The 23,251-nt window shown below is 39.9% G+C and overlaps 1 protein-coding gene across 3 annotated transcripts; it reads right to left on the bottom strand.

Annotated features, from left to right (window-relative positions):
* Positions 1-20,342: 20,342 nt before the first annotated feature.
* On the bottom strand, positions 20,343-22,440 carry LOC111879402 (uncharacterized). Of its 3 annotated transcripts, none has more exons than XM_023875858.3 (5): positions 21,928-22,440; positions 21,579-21,836; positions 21,229-21,502; positions 20,925-21,026; positions 20,343-20,843 (listed from the first exon to the last, which is right to left on the bottom strand). In XM_023875858.3, exons 1-5 carry the CDS (start codon positions 22,213-22,215, stop codon positions 20,743-20,745), a joined length of 1,023 nt encoding a protein of 340 aa, XP_023731626.1. In that variant the 5' UTR covers positions 22,216-22,440; the 3' UTR covers positions 20,343-20,742. The 3 variants fall into 3 exon arrangements, with proteins under 3 accessions (XP_023731626.1, XP_023731624.1, XP_023731625.1); XM_023875856.3 differs by having other exon boundaries at positions 20,925-21,029; positions 21,928-22,433; XM_023875857.2 differs by having other exon boundaries at positions 20,925-21,029; positions 21,229-21,499; positions 21,928-22,433.
* Positions 22,441-23,251: the final 811 nt, after the last annotated feature.

The following is a 23,251-nucleotide window of genomic DNA, read 5'->3' as shown; positions in this document are numbered from 1 at the left end:
ATGAAGAAAAAAAAAACTAGTTACAAAGTGTCAAATATAATTTAAGTATCTTCAATATTTTTATATAGCTTAAGTATCTTCAATATTTTTTCAAAGCTATAGTTACTAAATAAAAATAAAGCAATCATATAATTACGAAATTAAAATTAAAGTATATGTTAATCCGTAAGTTTCATGCAATCTAATAATTATAAAATTTTCAAAAAGTCATTATGTGAATCCATATCTAAAATTCAACGATCCAAAGTTTTAGATAATTTGAGATTTTAAATTTTGTTTCGAATTCTTAGATATTTTTAGATAGCAAATCGTATATGGGACAGGGTGTGAATAGAGGGTTTGGTTGAATAGATGAGAAAGTGGCGGATTACAAGGAAAGCAAGATCAAAGGCGTGTCTGCATTATATGATGATGCATGTGTTGAACGGACATGCTGACAACTCAATGCTACGTCCCCACTCCTTTCTTTCATTAATCTTCCTCCTTAAGCAATTACCATTCCACTCCAAGAAATAGGAACTATATGATCATTAGGCATTAGCAATATATTTGTATACCATGTATACATGTCCCGTGTAACACTGTTATTTTTTGTAACAACTTAGTCAATAAATTTTTTAATTTTTGCAATGGCGATCACTTAATTCGTAAATCCAGGTACCCCTTAACGTAACATTTTTGATGACACAGTGCTGACGTGACATGATAGTATAGTGATAACATAGCATGACAACGTGGCAGTGTGTCAAAATTGAAAAGAAAAATAAAACTATAATGCATTGAGTTTGTCAAGGACCGACACGTCAGTGTCCTGCCATCATAACATGTCAACGTCACGCCATCAAAAATTATCACGTCATCACGGAACTAGGTTGACCGGTTAAATGATCGACATTGCAAAAATTAGAAAATATAATAACTAAATTGTAAATTTAGTGTCAAAATCGATTTTTTTATAAAAACTCAGTTATTTTTGTACATTTATCCTTAATAGTTTGTATAATTGGTATAGATTCATCTTAATTCTTTATCTTTTCTATCACAATTCTCTATGCCAATAGATACACCAAAATCTGATGGCTCCTCGTTCTTCCTTATGCTCCGAATCAAACGGTGGCAAAAAAATCAACTGGTGTACTATAAAAAAATAACAATTAAATACTAAAACTTAGATATCGTAAAACCTATTAAAATTTCTCTTTTAAAAAGATAAAATTTGTGGAAAAAATCAAATTGTAGAAAAGATTAATTACTAAAAGTGACCAAAATAGGAACATCCTCCCTAATAAATAAAGAACTTTTTTGTCATTTGTTAATTTCTTATGCGACACATGTAATTTTGTAGTGAATTCTTATAAATTAATTTTCACTTGTCATTTTGTGGTAATTTTTTATTTTCTTAATTAGTTATCTAATTTTTAGATTATAGAAAGTAATTAATGTGTCATTAATTTATTTTCTTGTATTTTCAAATTTTAATATGTTTCTTTCAATATATATAATTCAAAATTGACATGTTTCTTTTAAAGTTCATTGTCATTTTAAGCAAAATGGTCTATATAAAAAAAATAATCAAACTTTGTTGCTTTTTATTGACAAACTAAAAAAATGTTATATGGTCAAAATATAATTATATTTCTGTGTTTGTTTTATTAATATAAATTGAATTATTTATTTATTCATCATTTTGTTTGTATATATATATATTTTGAAATTTTATTTTAAAAAATACTTAATGTTTGCACTTTGATATTTAATGTTTTTTCCTTCAAAAAAATATTTAAAGCTTATATCTCCCGATATAGTTTTTTTATAATCAACTCGTGTAGTACACGGGTTTCACACCTAGTCTATTAACAAAAAAATTATATATTTAATAGGACCCACATTCAAGTGGGGTCCATGCACCCCACTAATTATATATTAGTTTCGCTACTAAATCAAAGTGATAACCATAGAAACATCATTACCCATGTTAATTGACGGTTGCAAACTATGATGATTGATGAAAGCATTTCACTATACTCTCTTTCAGCGAAAAATGTGAGTTCTTTATGGAAAAATATCATGTTCCAATGATGATTCATTTTGCTCTCAACAATATCCTTCAAAGACTACGCTTAGGTGTTATGTTGGTAATTCCATTGTCATCAGTCATTTTGTGTTATTGGAATTAACACAATTAACAAATGAGAATTTAAATTATGATCTAATACAAATTAGGAGGTATTTAGTGTACACTTGTATATAAGATAGGTTTGATCTCGAACAAAAAGAAAGATGGGTCAAGGGAGCCGTGCTCCGTTGCAAGGTCTAACAAATCTCAATTTGATCAGTTAATTTAATAAGAAATAAGAGTTAACACATGATTTTGTTGGTACCATCCAATCGAATCTAATTTAATTGTTACTTATTCAATTTCAACAAGTTATATTTCGAGTTCAACCCATTTTCAAAACATCCGGTAGATGTATGAATATCTTGAGAAAATGTTGCATTTGTCTATCTTTATAGACAATCTCATTTATATTATCTATAGAATTCGAATCTATTTACGATTCGATATTTCTATATAACTGTTTCTTCTTATTTCTATTGATTTAGGCCTAGCATGTTGTTCATTTTTAATCTTTGCATAGAAAATTCCACCTATGAAGGTAATTTGAGGAAACACACAAATTTTGGGTCTTCTCAGTGGAATCATAAGCTGCATGGAAACCTAAACTTCTTGGTATCCTAAGTTGATTTTGCAAAGCTAATAGTCAAAGCCACTTGTGGCGGCTCTATGTAGGCAACTTGATATGTCTAGGTAGTTTTTCCAAATACAGTTTTACAACTGTAGATTATGCGGTTTTCGTCAACCTTATTCAATTTTTTCATAGATGAGTATATACACTCATATTTCGGCTATTTAGAACTCGCTTACAACATCTAACAATCCATATACTCTCTAGAACTGTGCCTAGAACTTTGAGTGTTCCTCACAGATTATCTCATGTAGAATTTTTTTTTTCTCATTAACTCGGGCATTATATAGGTTAAATATCATAACATAAAATGACCATACATAATTCGTGAGATATCCAAATCCATTGATTACCAAACTTGTACTTCCCACCCCAACTTTCTATTAATCATTTTGATATTTTTTTTATTGGTAACCATTGTTAAATGTGACAATGACATAACTTTATAATTCTGAAAGTTGGAAAAGTTTGAAGGCAGTGATTTCAGGGGCTAGTAGGAAAGGATGTATATTATGTTAAAAACATTGAAAGTGTTGTATATGTTGTCAAACCCTATGCCATAAATTGTGGAAGATAGGACACTGGAACATTGTAACATCCCAAAAATCATGGTAAAAATTTTCATTTTTCAGGAACCATTTTTCACAAACCATACGTCATGTAAAACATTGTTTCCAAATGATAGTCATAAAATCATAGTATCAAAACATCTCTCGAATCATAAAAATCCATAGGATTATGTGTACGATCAACCATTTTCCTTCCCCCGATCATCTAAAGTAACTAAAAAATTAAAATCCACAACTATAAGTCAAAGCTTAGTGAGTTCCCGCAAGATACTCCACACAATAATAACAAGTATAATGCATGCATATAGGGTTTGTTGGCCCATAGACTCAACCCAACCGTCTAGGGTTTGTTGGCATATTACCTCAACCCAACCATCCAAAGTTTGTTGGCTTATAGCCTCAACTCAATCATCCTAGATTTGTTGGTCTACCGCACGAAATAGTACCACATCAAACCACCCATCTAGGGTTTTTTGGCCTTCTGCCACAACCCAACCACCAATAAATCAACATATGTAACAGATAAACAATAATCAACTAGTACATGTAATCATACAGTGCTACTAATTTAACAGGTTACTATAACATAGAAACATCCTATATATACTGGGATACATAACACAGCCTAGTGGGCCAGAATTGGTGCCTTCAACCCACGAGTATAGTGAAGAAAACTCACCTCAAAGTCTAGGAGATAGTTGAACTGATCAATGCTCCAAATATAGGCTCTACAGATCACCCAAACATCAAATAGGGACCAAGCCTCAATCTCCTACCCAAATTACCCCATTTGACCTAAATTCAAACTTGGTCACAGTCAAAAGTCAAAGGTCAAAGGTCAAACTTTAGTTGGTCGCCATGTCATGGCAACAAAATGATGATTCATACAGGCATTTCCCAGTCGCCACGTTGTGGCGACTCAAGGCCATGTCGTGGGCACTGAGTTTTTAACAGCTTAATGGTTTAAGCTGTTTTCTTCGATTTTAAGCGCTCCAAAGCTCAGGTCTGGTCCATTCTATGGTCCAAATTGATAAAGTTTCTAACTTTATCCCTTAAGACTCTCCAAGAGATCAAGATCTCAACTCCGTGGTCCAAAATGGGCAAAAATATAACATGGCTTAAATCATTAAGCAGTTAATCTTGAAAGTCTCTTGTCCAACAATTCCAAAAGGGTTCCTAGCACCATTACTAACATAAAAATTCTTGCTTTTCAGTCATGGATGTCCAATGCATGTCTTGAACTCCTATTAGGTCAAAACAAGGGTTAATGACCAAGATTCCATGCATAACACCAAAACTTATTCCTACTTCAGATCCAAAACACCAAATACTCCAAATGATTGTCTCCTACATCAAAGGATCCCTACATATTGAGGTATGGAATCCTTGCACCATATGGTTGTAATTTTAGGTTGATCGTAGTATATTTTAATTGGGTCAAGCTTTAGAGGCTTTAAAATTTTAAAGTGTCAATATGCATGGTTCTTTAATTGTTTTGTATCATATACCCAACGGATCAATAGGGACATTTCCCAACTTGAGTAAAAAGGTGAATTTTGATACTCTAAAATCCTATGATGGTCGTGTACTAGTGTTGGTATTATTCGTATCGGTGTCGAGCTAAATGAAACTATCAAACAGGTAAGTTTGTAGACTACTCTGTAGGAGAGGGTTGTCTTTGTGATTATTCGTCGTTACTTGTTGAGGATACGACATTTTATTTTGAGTCCTCACAGATGGTGCCAATAATGGTAGATCCAGTCTCTTGGGGATATCCTTGGATTGTACTACCAGTCTTAAAGTTCTCGTCTTTGACCCGTTGAAAAATAACTCGAACTCGTCTAAATGAAGGTTAGCAATATTTTGGGAAGATTATTTAAGGAAGAGTTGCTTAATAATACGCTTAGATTCTTAAGTTATTGAGGGTATTTGGTAGGATGTATGTAAGTGAAGAATGTAGGAGTATTGTCGCATACCTTATGCATGGCCTAAAAGTCAGTATTATAGGGGACAAGAGAAGGAACTACCATCTATGATCTGTTATCCATATGAAATTTATTCTTGGGTCAACTTTTTCCAATGTAGTTGGATGGAGTCAACTTTTTAAAGTGTTGGGACTTACTTGAGAGAAAAAGGGACATCACGCTTATGGTTGGTCTTTTGTCTTTTAGTGGCTTGACATTATGAGATAGTGTAACGACCCAAAATACGACTCCAAAATTTTTGTTTAAATAATACTAAGGTTATCAACGATTTATAATATATCATGAAATCATACGTCATAAATCCCAAAAAGTTAAAATAGATGTGTCATAACAAAAGAACTGTAACAACATAACATAGTATCTGAAATAAACTCCCAAGACAAAAGTTGAAGCTGTGGTGTGTGCAATGTCATCATCCCGAGCTCTTCCCTTTGCTTGCGGAAGTACCTAAAACCAAAACTGAAACTGTAAGCACAAAGCTTAGTGAGCTCCCCCAAACTACCACATACCAAACAATAACATATAAAACACATACTGGGCCTTGCCCACTGCATCGGACCGAAGTCTGGAAATTGCATCGGACCGAAGTTCGGAAACTAACCAAGGTCTTGCCCTCTGCATCGGACTGAAGTCCGGAAACTGCATCGGACTGAAGTCTGAAACTAACTGGGACCTTGTCCCCTGCATCGGACCGAAGTCCGGAACTAACTGCATCGGACCGAGGTCCGGAACTACTGCTAACTAAACGGGTCGGCATTGTGGCCATAGACCCGTTCCTACTGGAAGGAAACTCACCTCATAGTGCTGGCTGCTGAGATGCTAACTCTAAAAGTGGCTGACTGCTGCTTCGGAACTGTCCGACTACAAATTCCAAAAACACTAGATCAGTTACTGGTAAATGCTCTCAGGGTAAAATGACTATTTTACCCCTAGTAAAAGTCAACTCCCTAGTCAAGGTCAATTCCCTGATCAAAGTCAACTCCATGGTTAAAGTCAACTTCCAGTTGACCGGACTCGCCGAGTCAGGGCGTAGACTTGTCGAGTCCCTTCTTTACTAACTCTGACTTAACTCACCGAGTCCCCTTTCCCACTCATTGATTCACCCTGAACTCACAAACTGAAGAAAGACGGGGACTCTCGACTCGACTCGTCGAGTCCGAAGAACAGCTCGCCGAGTCTTGTCATGTCGATTCCATACAATCGATTTCTAATCCATTCCAGAGCATCCAACTCGTAGATCTGAGCCCCTAGAACCATCTGAACACGTAAAGTTGCTAACTTTACGTGTAACTGGGAAGGAATGAAGCTATTTCACTCAAACACTACTTTTTCGGGAAAACTCATCCGGCTCGCCGAGTTGTTCAAACAACTAGTCGAGTCTAATGCAATTTTCATCGGACTCGCCGAGTTGCTCATCCAACTCGTCGAGTCCACGGTTATCTTCATATGACTCGCCGAGTCAAGCTTGCGACTCGCCAAGTCCATTCAGTCCCTTTTCCATACAGACCTGATTTGAGCCATGTAGCAGCTCCAAATCACAGATCCAAGCTTCTAGGGCATGCTTATCACGTAAAGTTGCAAACTTTACGTGCATGCATGGCTTTAACGACTTCAAATATCTAAACTAAGCTCTTAATGGGGTTCTAAGCTCAAGAGGGACCTCAATCACGATTTTGACTTAAACTTTACACTTCTAGTATACAATGAGGGTCCAGATCTGAAGTTTCCATAAAAAGGGGAGTCCATATCTCAACTTTGAATCATAAGAGGCTCCAAAGAAGGCATAACAAGCATTTAAATGGAGGAATGCACAAGGTCGAATCTTCATTACCTGAATGAGAAACAGATGGAAGCTAACTCCTGGATCTCCCTTCTCTTCTATGGACCTTCTTTCCTTCTTTCTCTTCCCAAGGCTTCCAAGCTAGCACAAACACACTCAAACTCAACAATAGGGCTAGGGTTTACAGGGGAAATGTTCTGAGAGTGATAGAGGCAAGGTTGGGGCATATAAGTGTGTTTAAATAGGGTGCAAACCCTTAAAATTAGGGCTTCATCCAGACAGGCGGACTCGCCGAGTCCCAGCGTATGGACTCGTCGAGCAGCCAACTCAATTTGCGTGATCATCCTATCTCTACTCAACGAGTCGGGCTACAGACTCGTCGAGTACCCCCTTAAGAATGAAATTACTTTATTTAAATCACATACCAGAAATGAGGCATTACAACTCTCCCCCACTTATTTTAGACTTCGTCCTCGAAGTCTGCTGCTGCTGCCGTATCTGAAAATAATTCTGGATAATGCTCCATCATCTCCCCCTCAAACTCCCACGTCCACTCTGAACCCTTCCGGTGCTGCCACTACACCTTCACTAATGGAACCACCTTGTTCCTCAAGGTCTTCGTCTTTCGATCTAACATCGCCACTAGTCTCTCGATGTAATTCAGGCTGCTATCAACCTGAATATCCTCCAAGGGTACAACTGCTGACTTATCCACCAAACACTTTCTCAACTGAGAAACATGGAAAGTGTGTTGTGGATCTGGCTAAGCTCTTCCGGAAGATCCAACCGATATGCAACCCGACCCACCTGAGCCAAAACCTTAAAAGGACCAATGAACCTGGGGCCTAGCTTGCCCCTCTTCTGAAACCTGATAACACCCTTCCAGGGTGATACCTTCATGAGGACCATATCGCCCACCTGAAACTCCAAATCCGAATGTCTCCTGTCGGCGTAACTCTTCTGCCTACTCTGTGCAGTCCGCAGTCTGCTACGAACTTGTTGGATCAACTCTGTGGTCTTGAGCACCACCTCGGTGCTCCCGATGACTCGCTGACCGACCTCGCCCCATCAAATCGGGGTCCTACACTTCCTTCCATAGAGCATCTTGAAAAGAGGACGGTCAATGCTAGTGCAGTAACTGTTGTTATACGCAAATTCCGCCAGTGGAAGATACGTATCCCAACTACCACCAAAGTCTAGAACACATGCCCGGAGCATGTCCTCGAGAGTCTGAATCGTCCTCTCGCTCTGCCCATCCGTCTGGGGGTGGAAAGCGGTGCTAAAATGAAGACGAGTCCCCATCTCGTCATGGAACCTCTTCCAAAATCTGGAAGTAAAACGGACGTCTCGGTCTGACACCACCGAAACAGGCACTCCGTGTCGTGCCACTACCTCGTGCATATAGATGTCGGCTAGCTTCTCAGCCGTTATGCTCGCCTGGATCGGTATAAAATGCGCGCTCTTGGTCAGACGATCCACTATGACCCAAATTGAGTCCCAGCCCCGTGCGGTCCTGGGAAGCTTAGTGATAAAATCCATGGTAATGTCCTCCCATTTCCATATGGGAATGTCCAGCGACTGCATCTTGTAGTGGGGTCTCTGGTGCTCTGCCTTGACCTTCCTGCAGGCCAGGCATCTCTCCACATACCAGGCAACATCCCGCTTCATGCAGGGCCACCAATATGCGGGTCGAAGATCTATGTACATCTTCGTCGCCCTTGGGTGGATGGAAAATCGAGACTTTTGGGCCTCATCCATCAACACCTGCCGTACTCCGCCCCAGTACGGTACCCAAACTCTCCCATTAAGGTTCAACAATCCCCGACTGTCATAATCAAAAGAAGCTACTCGGCCCACGATCCTCTCACATTTTTGTCTCTCCTCCTTGAGGCCCTCAACCTGTGCCTCCTTGATCTGCTCCAACAATGGAGTAATCACTGTCATCCTCAGGCATATATCCCTGATCGGGGTTGCTGCCGCCTTGCGGCTCATTGCGTCGGCCACTACGTTGGCCTTCCCCGGGTGATAAAGGATCTCGCAATTGTAATCTTTTACTACATCTAACCATCGACGCTGCCTCATGTTAAGATTCGGCTGGTCCATGAGGTATCTCAGACTCTTGTGATCCGTGTAGATGGTACAATGGACCCCATAGAGTTAGTGTCTCCAAATCTTGAGGGCGAACATCACTGCCCCCAACTCCAAATCGTGCATCGGATAGTTAGCCTCGTGAGGCTTCAACTGTCTAGAGGCGTAAGCTATCACATGCCCCCCGCTGCATCAACACTGCTCCCATACCTGCGATCGAGGCATCACAGTAAACTACAAAATCATCCACTCCCTCTAGCAGGGTTAGAATCAGTGAGAGTCTCGAATGCCGCCTGCTGCTCAGGCCCCCAACGAAACACCACCGACTTCTTGGTTAGTCGGGTGAGTGGAACTGCTATCTTGGAGAAATCCTAGATGAATCTCCTGTAATACCCTGCCAATCCTAGGAAGCTCTGAATCTCAGATGGAGACCTCGGTACCTCCCACTGCATCACGGCCTCGACCTTGGCCGGATCCACTAGAATACCCTTCTGGTTGACGAGGTGACCAAGGAACTGCACCTCGCACAACCAGAACTCGCACTTGGAGAACTTCGCAAAAAGTATCTCCTTCCTCAATGTCTCTAGCACCTCTCTCAGGTGCTCCTCATGCTACTCCTGGGTCTTGGAGTAAACGAAGATGTCATCGATGAAGACTATCACAAACCAATCCAACATCGGCCTGCATACGCGGTTCATGAGATCCATGAACGCGGTTGGAGCGTTGGTGAGTCCAAACGGCATCACCACAAACTCATAATGACCATAACGGGTCTTAAAAGCTGTCTTCTGAACATCCTCACCCCTGACCTGCATCTGATGATAACCGAAGCGCAGATCAATCTTGGAAAACCAAGATGCTACCTGAAGGTGATCGAACAAGTCATCTATCATTGGGAGTGGGTAACGGTTCTTCACCGTTACTGTGACAACAGTCAAATTCTGGTCAAGTCAAAGTCAAACAAAGTCTACAAGTCAAACCGGTCAACTCAGTTAACCGTTGTATACTAGGGTTTACGTTATGTAATTACTATGCAACTCGCTATTCTAATGAGAAATCATCAATTGAAAAGTTCGTATATCTAGATTTCCTTAACCTAAAATTGTGGTAAGTAATGAACCAAACCAATAAAACACTATTGCACACTCATCGGGAGTGTGTAGGACCCTTAAACATGGCTTAACGAGGTTTACAGACATTGCATTGTGAAGTCGGACACTCAAAAAGGTCACAAACGAAACCTCTCTCAATCATTTTTAATCTCTCTCTGTATGTCAAATCTCTCCAAGTATGTGAAATCCCTCCCAAATCTCTCTTTGTATGTCAAATCTCTCCAAGTATGTGAAATCTCTCCCAAATCTCTCTATGTATGTCAAATTTCTCCAAGTATGAGAAATCTCTCTCAACTCTTTAAAATCACTCGGGGCATCCCGACCGTTAATTTAGTTGAAAACCGCTCGAAAACGGAAGTCTATGCGAAAAACAGCCTTAAGGAGCCGAAACTCCTCTTAGGAGCCGAACCTTTTAGGAGCCGAACCTCTTAGAGCCAAACCTCCTGAGAACCGAAACCCTCTCAACCGAAATGGACCGAGCGCTCGGTCTATTTTGGTCCCCTGATCATTCCGAACCGAGCCTCCCTTCTACTCTTCTCTTCTCGCCTTCGGTCCAACGACGTCTTCGGTTCCGAGATGCGAGCCACGACCGAACCATCGCACCTTAGGTCCTCCCTTCTACTCTAGGTTCCTTCCTTCTCCACTCTCGGTTCTCACTCCCTTAGGGCCGAACCTCGCAAATTCGGTCCAGATTGCCGGTTTTTGACCCAAACTTCGTTTTAAGCCTGTTTTTCGAGATTTTAACACGAGATTTTCACCCAAATTCGTATTTTAAATTAATAAACCCTAAATATTCATATTTTAACTATATTTTGGAGAAAATCATTGCTTAAGAATAAAATCTATTTGGTAAGATATTTAGATGGAGTGTTGACTTATCCTTTGGACAAGGACACAAGCAACTTCCTCATACCTTCGTAGTACAACCCCCAGTCACTATTACACCATACACTATCACTTCCTTGTACTTTTTCCCTCTCTCACAAGTTATTCCCATGTTCCTAGAGGTGGACACTCATCCTCTCTCCTCATTCTCACTCACTTGCTCTCATTTCACCAAAGATCAAACTCAACTTTTCTCTCTAACTTTCTCTCTTAATTTCAGGATTCCAAGGCTGATCATCAAGCTTTCTTACACTCTTGGTAAGTATAATTCATCATCCTTGTGATAATTACACTTCATTCTATTCCAGTCATAGAGTGCTTACACAAATTCCATCACTTTGGTGTTAGATTCTCGAAAATCTTCTGGGCATTTTCAAGTGTTCTTAAGTTGAACACTTCTCATCTCCAACACTCATCTACTGAAACCATTTAAGGTGAGTTCATACCCCTATCTTTTCATGTTTTCATAATTTTTAAGGGGGGGGGGGGGGGGGGGAATACAAGTCAAATCAACAAGAACACAACTAAACTCTTCCAATAGCTTTCATCAAAAAAAAGTTGGACTCCAATCACGGACTGTTTTGGACAACCTAAACATTTTAGTTTTCAAAACTGTGCAAGGTTCAAGTAGTTCAATTCCTTATATTTAAAATGGCTACTTGCACATCTCCATATGATTTTTCTACAATTTATGGTGATTTTTACAAAACTGTCTATCATTTCAAACATCAATTCGGACCAGTCTTTGATTATGGACTTGTTCACACAAGTTAGGGGTCACTAAAAAACATGAGAAAAATTATGGAGAAACTAGACTCAATTTCCCAACTCTCAGAATTTACGGATTCTGATTTGGACCTTTGATGATTTTTCTACAAATTTTCTAAGAAAAGTGATAGAAAATGTTAACAACAGAAAAATACTATCAATTTCATTTCACCTAGTAATATGTTGAGCAAGGTGTTTATCTTTATGTGATTATATGTTATTGAAATATATGACATTTTTGTCTTAGTATATAGATATACATCAGTTAACAAATGGATTTTTGCTAGATAAAGCATAGAAATAACAATTTGTTATAATCAAAGTACATCCATTACATACAAACACTTGAATAAACTATGTTAAGTATAGTTTACCTACATTACCACGACTACCCTTGTTTTGATAAACTATAATAGGTATAGTTTTTGATACATTTCATAACACACTCATACAAAATGGGTACATTTATACAAAAAGGGGATTTTCATTACATTACACGTGAATTCGTTAATGACTTTTGTGAGACATTCGCTTCACATTACCTATAAGTCTTGTATTGTAACCAGAGTCTCCTGGAGGGAGAGTGTGATAGTTGTATATAGATCTATATTGGGTTTGACAAACCCACACCTGAGCTGCATGCAATAGCTAGACCGGCAGGTCTGAGGTGACAAATATCATATCATTTCCGACGCCTGAAGAACGTCGTTTCAGGCCAGCTAGGTCATAGCATGGTTATAATAACTCACAATAAGTATTAACAAACATAGAATTTACGGGGATTTCATTGAAATCAAACGATTTTATGTTGATTTAAACTTGCATAGTTTTACTATAAATATGACAAATTATTTGTACAATCCGGTCTTTGGGTTTTAAGACTACATTTACATATTAAGAAAATATTGGATTTTCTGGAACGAACACTACTTTTACAAGAAAGGGTTTTCATAATTGTATACAAAAACTTATGAACTCACCAACCATTGTGTTGACACCTTTTTCAAACAACTTGTATTCTCAGGAAATCACTAAACATGTAACCAAGTGCTTTTGAGGATGGGACGTTAAGGCGTCAAACATTTTACATTTTTGTCAACATATTGTAATTGATTTGGAAACATGTAATTCATACAATGATGTAACTCTTTCAATTATATATATGTTGGTTGTGTTTACTTTAATCACCATGGCAATTGTTGTTATGATACTATACATGAAGTCCTACACCCTCGGACATTTCCGCCATCCTTGGTTTGGGGGTGTGACAGTTACCTTGTTCAACTCCCGATAGTCTATGCACATACGGTGCGACCCATCCTTCTTCTTCACAAACAGGATTGGGGATCCCCAAGGTGAGCTACTCGGTCTGATGAAACCCTTGTCTAGCAGCTCCTGCAGCAGCGTAGACAACTCCTGCATCTCTGGAAAAGCCAACCGATGCGGTGCCTTGGCTATCGGAGGGGCACCAGGAACCAGATCAATTATGAACTCAACCTGTCTCTCCGGATGTATCCCAGGCAATTCCTCTAGGAATACGTCCGGGTACTCTCGCACCACTGCTACATCATCTACTGTCGTTCTACCCTTCTCCCGGGTGTCCATCACATATGCGACATAACCTGTGCAACCCGGCTGGAAGTAGCACCTCGCTCTCGCTACTAAACAAAGAATCGGTCCGTGTTGTGGCCTCTCGCCCTAAATCACTAACTCTCCCCCACTGGGAGTGTGAACCCTCACTAGCTTCAACTCGCAATCAATCACCGCCCCATTGGGGCTCAGCCAATACATGCCTATTATGACCTTGTTCCCTTGCAAAGGAATAGGGACCAGGGTTACCGAAAACTGCTCATCGAATAACTGCAGCGAGCATGCCTTATGCACACTCGCGACCCTGACGGTCCTATCATCGGCTATCTCCACCTCGAGTGGACAATCCAGCTCCCCTGGAGCTCTACTAAACCTCTTGCTAAGCGCAAGCGAGACAAACGATCGGGTAGCCCCCGAATCAAATAACACTGTAGCTGAAATGCCGTTCATTAAGAACGACCCTATACGCAAACATATAACATTAGAACCAATCAATAATAAATGCAAAGATAAAAGGAAACTACATACCCGTCACCACGTTAGGAGTCGCTCGTGCCTCCTCTGTTGTCATCTGAAAAGTTCTACTCTTCGCCACTGGCGCCTCGGCCCAGCCCTGACGACCGTCCGTAATCCTCAATGTAGCAGGGGCAGGTGCCGACACCTTCCCCGCTGCGGCTAAGCTCGGGCACTGGGATTTTTGTGTCCCCTCTGATTGCAATGGAAGCAAATCAAATCTGATGTTGCAGTGGCAGTGGTAGAAGCTGTACAATTTCTGCTCATATGCCCCGTCCGACTGCACTTGTAACAGCCGGAACTCCCTGCCTTTCACGCCCCATCGTGCAATCTCCCACATTTTCCACACCGACTGTGGCTTTGTTGACCTCTGGACCTATGATCTGAAACCTTGGGCTTCTTGCCCGAACTCCTTGTACCCGAAGCCACCTCCGGCTTCCTCTTCTTCTCCATCTCAAGATCAATCTCCCTCTCTCGAGCCCTCGCAATCCTATCATCCAGCGTCTTACAGATGGATCGGCTCACAAACTGGCGGATATCACTCCGCAGCATCGCATGATAACGGGCCTTCTTCATTTCCTCATCAGTTGTGTACTGAGTAATAAGAAGAGCCCTCTCTCTGAACTTGGCGGTAATCTCCACCACTTTCTCTGTAGTCTGAGTAAGGTCTTGAAACTCTCTAGCTCACTGTTGCACCTCAATAACCGGTGCAAACTCGTCTCTGAACCTGGTAGTAAAATCAGCCCAAGTCATAGCATCAAGTGCTGCATCATCCCCGATGACACGCCCAACCTCCTCCCACCAATCTCGTGCCCTGTCCTTCAGAAGACAGGATGCTAATCTGACCTTGTCCCCCTTGGGACATCTGCTGGTGCAGAACACATTGGCAACATCTGCCAACCACCTAGTACTCGCAATGGGGTCCCGCGCCCCATGATAGTCTGGAGCTCCACAAGCCCGAAACTCCCTGAAGGTAAGTGTGCGCGACCCCATCATGGCCTCCATCTCAGCACGGAACATGCTCAACTTCTCATCCATCAACTCTAAAATACCCTCCTTGATCGAACCAAAGATCACAGGAGTCTGCTCAAGTATGATATGGGTAACCTCTGAAGTGAAAAACTCCCTAGTCTGCTCATCCAAATGCTCGGCCCCCGAGCCTGATCCTGATCCCTCCCCGGCACCTGAACTGCCGCCTGCTGGTCTAGGACGTAGAACCACCATTCTGAAAACACGTCATGAGAAATGTCAGAAACACTGATATATCTCGAGGAATCGCTACTACTACAGGTTTCCTGGTCTTGCCTCGCCCTTCCCTGATTCGAGTACAGATCCTCTGCTTCCAGTAGTATAGGCCCCTACTACCTTCCACATCTATCCATACTTTCCTCAAGAACTGCCTCGACTCCACCAAGTCACTGCTACTGCTACTGATCTCTGCTACTCTCATCCAAGGCTCGCCCTAGGGAAATCTTTGACTTAACCAAAAACCAATCCTTAGCTGCTGAAGGCCTCCTTGTAATTCCAATTAGTCATCACCTGAATCCCACCACATGTGACGAGGCTCAGATAATCCTTTGAGTAGAAGACTCATTCCTACAATGGTTGGACTCAAACAAGAGCTGCGCAGTAGGGCCAAATCCAACACTCTGAGATTGTCCAACCCTGATCACATGTGATCTGACGTATTCACCTAATGACTAACTCTCATCACTTGGAGTCTCACAAAGCACAAAGCAAGCAGCATCCGAACACATGAACTAATCAAACAACTCTATTCTCGTAATAAGAAACTGTACTAGCATACAATGTTAAGCTCACAATATCATGCATAACCTAATCAGGCTATCCTACTGCTGTCTACTCAATACTAGCATTTAATTCCCATAAAGCTGAAACACATATAACAGGCACATAAGGCAACTCCCTAGATCCTTAGTCATATTCTAGCATGTTGTTCTACTGTAACTGAAACAGATAATCATAATGTAAACTTGTATGGGTAATCTGGAAGTACTTACTTGAGCTCGGCTGATCGCATGCGCCACACCCTTTTCTCGTTTTCAAAACTCTTTTCTTTTTTTTAGTCTCTTTTTCAAAAAATTCTTTTGAAAAATTTTTCTTTCAAAAATCTTTTACTATTTCCTTAGTTTGAGTTCAGTCATACCCATAAGTGTGCCTGAATCCCTCAAACCAAGGCTCTGATAACAAGCCTCAATCTCCTACCCAAATTACCCCATTTGACCTAAATTCAAACTTGGTCACAGTCAAAAGTCAAAGGTCAAAGCTCAACCTTCAGTTGGTCGCCATGTCGTGGCAACAAAATGATGATTCATACGGGCATTTCCCAGTCGCCACGTTGTGGCGACTCAAGGCCATGTCGTGGGCACTGGGTTTTTAACAGCTTAATGGGTTAAGCTGTTTTCTTCGATTTTAAGCGCTCCAAAGCTCAGATCTGGTCCATTCTATGGTCCAAATTGATAAAGTTTCTAACTTTATCCCTTAAGACTCTCCAAGAGATCAAGATCTCAACTTCGTGGTCCAAAAAGGGCAAAAATATAACATGGCTTAAATCATTAACTACTTAATCTTGAAAGTCTCTTGTCCAACAATTCCAGAAGGGTTCCTAGCACCATTACTAACATAAAAATACTTTCTTTTTAGGCATGGATGTCCAATGCATGTCTTGAACTCCTATTAGGTCAAAACAAGGGTTAATGACCAAGATTCCATGCATAACACCAAAACTTATTCCTACTTCAGATCCAAAACACCAAATACTCCAAATGATTGTCTCCTACATCAAAGGATCCCTACATATTGAGGTATGGAATCCTTGCACCATATGGTTGTGATTTTAGGTTGATCGTAGTATATTTTAATTGGGTCAAGCTTTAGAGGTTTTAAAATTTTAAAGTGTCAATATGCATGGTTCTTTAATTGTTTTGTATCATATACCCAACGGATCAATAGGGACATTTCCTAACTTGAGTAAAAAGATGAATTTTGATACTCTCAAATCCTATGACGGTCGTGTACTAGTGTTGGTATTATTCGTATCGGTGTCGAGCCAAACGAAACCATCAAACAGGTAAGTTTGTAGACTACTCTGTAGGAGGGGGTTGTCTTCATGATTATTCGTCGTCACTTGTTGAGGATACGACATTTTATTTTGAGTCCTCACAGATGGTGCCAATAATGGTAGATCCAGTCTCTTGGGGATATCCTTGGATTGTACTACCAGTCTTAAAGTTCTTGTCTTTGACCCGTTGAAAAATAACTCGAACTCGTCTAAATGAAGGTTAGCAATATTTTGGGAAGATTATTTAAGGAAGAGTTCCTTAATAATACGCTTAGATTCTTAAGTTATTGAGGGTATTTGGTAGGATGTATGTAAGTGAAGAATGTAGGAGTATTGTCGCATACCTTATGCATGGCCTAAAAGTCAGTATTATAGGGGACAAGAGAAGGAACTACCATCTATGATCTGTTATCCATATGAAATTTATTCTTGGGTCAACTTTTTCCAATGTAGTTGGATGGAGTCAACTTTTTAAAGTGTTGGGACTTACTTGAGAGAAAAAGGGACATCACGCTTATGGTTGGTATTTTGTCTTTTAGTGGCTTGACATTATGAGATAGTGTAACGACCCAAAATACGACTCCAAAATTTTTGTTTAAATAATACTAAGGTTATCAACGATTTATAATATATCATGAAATCATACGTCATAAATCCCAAAAAGTTATAATAGATGTGTCATAACAAAAGAATTGTAACAACATAACATAGTATCTGAAATAAACTCCCAGGACAAAAGTTGAAGTTGTGGTGTGTGCAATGTCATCATCCCGAGCTCTTCCCTTTGCTTGAAGAAGTACCTAAAACCAAAACTGAAACTGTAAGCACAAAGCTTAGTGAGCTCCCCCAAACTACCACATACCAAACAATAACATATAAAGCACATACTAGGCCTTGCCCACTGCATCGGACCGAAGTCCGGAAACTACATCGGACCGAAGTCCGGAAAATAACCAGGGTCTTGCCCTCTGCATCGGAGCGAAGTCCGGAAACTGCATCAGACTGAAGTCCGAAACTAACTAGGACCTTGTCCCCTGCATCGGACCGAAGTCCGGAATTAACTACATCGAACCGAGGTCCGGAACTACTGCTAACTAAACGGGTCGGCATTGTGGCCATAGACCCGTTCCTACTGGAAGGAAACTCACCTCGTTGTGTTGGCTGCTGAGATGCTAACTCTAAAAGTGGCTGACTGCTGCTCCGGAACTGTCCGGCTACAAATTCCAAAAATACTATATCAGTTACTGGTAAATGCTCTCAGGGTAAAATGACTATTTTACCCCTAGTCAAAGTCAACTCCCTGGTCAAGGTCAACTCCTTGATCAAAGTCAACTCCCTGGTCAAAGTGTGTTCAAATAGGGTGCAAACCCTTAAAATTAGGGCTTCATCCAGACAGGCGGACTCGCCGAGTCCCAGCGTATGGACTCGTCGAGCAGCCAACTCAATTTGCGTGATCATCCTGTCTCTACTCGACGAGTCGGGCTACAGACTCGTCGAGTACCCCCTTAAGAATGAAATTACTTTATTTAAATCACATACCAGAAATGAGGCGTTACAAATAGACTTGATTCCAGCCTTGGTCGTGTTATATTAAAGTAGTCCTGGTTGTGTTATATTAGAGTTCTCTTTTCGTATGCTTTAGTTTAGAGTTCGGCTTTAGTTTAGAGTTCGAGTTAATCTTTATCTTACGATTAGTATTGGGGGTTGGTATTCTTGTTAAGTTGCAACCCAACCATATTTCATCCAAACCAACTCTGGCTAGGCGGTTCTTGGATTTTCATAAGATATGCTTGTAACAAAGAGGGTGCACAATGATTCTAAAAGGCCACTTATTTAATAAAGAAGTATGGTTGCTTCGACAAGAATAACCGCCTAAAAGCTCTTGGAGAACAAGACAAAAGTTTATGGTTATAACGACAAAAATAACTATGACAACTCCATTATAAATATGTTAATCATCTACACAAAAGGTAGAACCATTCAAAGACATCTTACTACAAATCCTTTTAAAGACATCAAGTATACTCAACTTAGGTCTTTCAGAGTGATCACCAATAACCACAAATATAATGGATCTCATCACCACACAAAACCACATAAAGTTGGTATATTTGGTATATCCACGACTACACATCATTATATCCCACTTATTTTTTTATTATTTGAATAAAAAATATATTTTTTTAATTAATTAAATGTAGCAAGATAGAGAGAAAATATATGATTGCATATGGTCAATTGTGGTGGTTACCACATTTCACCACAATGTGATGCTTCCATATTTCATTACATTAAGTTATCCGGTGAGGACACGGGTGAAAATGTCGTGAAAAGCAAGCTACATCATCATCTAACCATTTCACTAGGTTGTAGAAATGGTGTTCACTAGTGAATAATAAAAATGATCCGTAAAGACCGGTGGAAACCTCCACTCCACAAGATAATGGATGGATTTGGGGGAGATGTTCACCGGTGAAAACCCTCCTCCACGTAGGTTTTCACACAAAAAAAAAAAAAAAAAAAAAAAAAAAAAAAAAAAAACCTAAAAAAGTGGTGGTGTTCACATCCCACCACATTGGCACATCAATCACGAGCCATGCTCATAATATGCAGTCCAGATGGCCTTACAGTGAATAAAAGTTTTAATATGGTTTATTACTAGTGTTTAGTCATTTGTCATCCGATTTCCTTTAACTCCCAACATGACGAGTACAAAAAAACCATCAGAATAGTTTTGTGAAATTAGTTGCATTTTCATACTCTGAGTTTAGAGACTAGTTAAAGAGATACAAAAATAGTTTTCAAATTCTTGTTATTATTTACAAAAGATGCAACCGTGTTCTAGGAAACTAAAGAAATTAGTATTTTTCAAATATGTTTTAAGAACACTCTAAGGTCGGCTCATTTAAATTGTAAGGGCTTTGAGCACCAACCCCAATTGTTTCAAGCCTTATGAACAAAACTCAAGGTTGGCTCGTGAATAATTGGACAGACTCACACCACCTGGCTCAAATCATTTGTAATGGAGCCTAAACAAACCGCGGTTCTGTAGTCTGCTCGTTAAACTTGCTCAAAGCTTGTTTGCCTTATTTAAAGCTTTAACATTGACATGTTAAAAGTACAACCAATTGACTATGCTGCTATTGCGTAATGTAACAATTGAAAGACAATTTGTGACAGATTCTCAAAAAGCTTTTTAGTACAAATTGGACAGCAATATAAGTTGTGCAAATTCAGCAATGTATACAAAAAGAAGAAAATTTTGAGAAATACAATATAACAAGAGATCCTGCCATTATTGATAAGTATCTCCCCACCCATGTGGGGCTGGAATTTTGATTCCTACAAGCTTTTAAAGAACCACTACCCTCCCTATCCAACATCCTATGGACCAGTTTTCAAACCCAAAAGCAGAATGTCAACTCCTATCAATCAATTAATAATAATAATATATAATATATAATATATAATATAATCACCAAAAAAACCTTTATTTCTTTCTTCACTCCACCCCAAAACAAAAATCTCATACCAAAACCAGAGGATTTTGTTCCTTGTTGCCATCTTTCTACTTCAACCTTTATTCTCTCGTCCCTTCTACCCCTACTCCCCTAATTCCACCATCAATACGTCCACTCATGCGGTAGCCTCAGATCCTTCTCAACCTGTCTCCGCCTCTGCTGCTCCGCCACTAACACGCTCCTCCGGTGCCTCATTTCTGCATCTGCAAACATTAAATTTCAAAACTCCTACTTTCCCCGATTCATTATAATTTGAAAACTTCAATACCCAATTCTAATCTTACCGTAATCATAACAAGGCCGTCCGCCATTGGATCCGTTTTGAGCTTCAAGATTCAGATTCAGAGCATGTAAAACTCTCTCTGGAAGTAAAACAGTGGAACACCCTGCTGCAGATACACAAAATCAAATCAATTGCCAGTCGCAATCATGCTAATTGCTACAATATAAGTTAATTGTCGTGTAATAATAATTGGCCATTTTTGGGAAAAGTATTGGGAATACAAAAGGGGCCAAAACAGAATCAGAATGGTCCATGAAAAATCAACTAAAATCCAAATTATTCGAGAAAGGGGAGAGATAACAGACCTCGTTTCTTTGGGGGCTCGGCCGGAGCTCCGATTTGGCGAGGCAAGAAAACCCCAGTGCCAGTACATTCTCGTTTGGTGGTTGGGTTTCCAAGAAAGACAGCCCTCATACCCGATCCCGGTGGTAGCTGTTGCTGAGATTGTTGCAGAGTAGGCCAAGCAGATAACGGCAGCGCCGCCGGTTTCATGTTTCCTCCGGACGTCCTACCCCTGGTTGGTGGTATAAATTGCTGATAGTGCTGTTGTTGATGTTGATGTTGCTGCTGTTTCAACTGCTGAAAATATTACATGTTAACTAGATATATAGAATGAAATTGGAAATTTTGGATGAGAGCTAAATTAGGTTTTTACTTGAGCAGCTTGAAGTTGTTGAAGTTGGAAATTAGGGCTTGGAATTCTTCGAGGTGCTTGTGGAGCTATGTGATTTCTGTTAGAATCCGCCATCCTGAGCCTCGCAACTTCACCAGCAGCTGCGTACAGAAGATCCCAGGCGGTTTCGGTGTGAGTCACCGGCGGCGCCGGTGAAAGACGATTAGTACTCCGACTGCTCGTCGTCTGCTTACAGCCGCACAACGTAGATTGGGGCGACCCCGACATAACACTTGTTGACTAATTTAATTGAGACATAAAACCTCATTCAGGAATCATGGTGAAAGGGGGAGAAATTATCAAAAGAAAAAACTGAGCAAAAAAATAAAACCTTCGAGTGGTGACTTTCCAGACCGGAACTGTTTTCCGTTTTCCAGTAATTATCTTCAAGAGTGGACTGAGCCAGCTTTCGAGACAGTTCGTTGAGATAATCTTCTTCGTCACTCTCGGTCTCCGTTGAACCCATTACAGACTCCACCGGAGAACTGAGATCGGAGTCTGGCCCATACATAGTTGACGTACCTTTGTTTCTTCCGGACTTGAAGTCCACAAGCACGTCGTCATCAGTCAGGAACTCCGTCGGCAGCCAAAACATGCCATCATCCATCTCTTGCTCCATTGAAGGTTCTTCAGTAGTTAAACAAGTAAACAAGTAGCTGATTTAACACGAAATGCTTAATGGGAAATTGGGGGTTGCTTCTTGTTGAAGGATAATTATAGCCTTCAATCTGTCCGTCGTGCTTGCCTGCCTTTTTACCTGTGGACCCCGCCGTTTATTAGAAATAGAACATGGGAGGGAGGGAAGGGCGGGAGAGATGGAGGCAGAGGGTGCAAGTGATGGGAATATTAAATATAGAGGGAAATGGGAACCCTAAAAGCTGAGGCGTGGACTACACGCGCTTAAAACGCGGTTGAAAGAACAACCGGGTTTTAGTTCTGGTTTCTGCAGGGGAGAGTGTATTATCTAGTTGCGTCCAGGTAATAGTCTTGTAGATATAAAGTTGTGCAGCAATTAAATGTCATATATATTTATCAAATATATCATTATGAAGTTTAATACAGTACTTGTTTTTAATGTACCACAAGAAGTATCAAAAATGCTTTTATAAGTAAATATTCAATAATTTCAACTGAATATTACATATATCACATCAAAATGTGCACCCATTTTTACACCTTCCGTTTTCGGTAAAACTACCCCTTACCCCATATAGCTTCCTTTTAGACTATCCGTTATACCCACCACATACCACATATATGGTGGGTGCCACATCAACACCACATCCATCTACCATTAACATGGGATACCTACCACTAACACACCATTCCACCTCATTTTTTTTAATTAAATTTAATTTAAAAATACATTAAAAAACATATATATATATATATATATATATATATATATATATATATATATATATACTAATTATAAAAATAAGTTATTTAATATTAATAATAAGAATAATATTTCAAATAAATCATATTACTTAAATAATTAGGAAATATAAATCTAAGGTTTATTTTGTCATTTTAGAAACTATTTATGTTAAAGGATTTCTAATCAGGGGTATTTTTTATCAATTTATTATATCTCAGGGGTAAAAGTTGCTAAGACATACAAACTATGTCTTCTTCCCCAACCAAAATACCCG

The sequence above is a fragment of the Lactuca sativa genome, chromosome 9, assembly GCF_002870075.4.
Source record: "Lactuca sativa cultivar Salinas chromosome 9, Lsat_Salinas_v11, whole genome shotgun sequence".
Lineage (NCBI taxonomy): Eukaryota > Viridiplantae > Streptophyta > Magnoliopsida > Asterales > Asteraceae > Lactuca > Lactuca sativa.
Note: the sequence above shows the minus strand (reverse complement) of the source record. Positions and strands in the feature narration are given on the sequence as shown.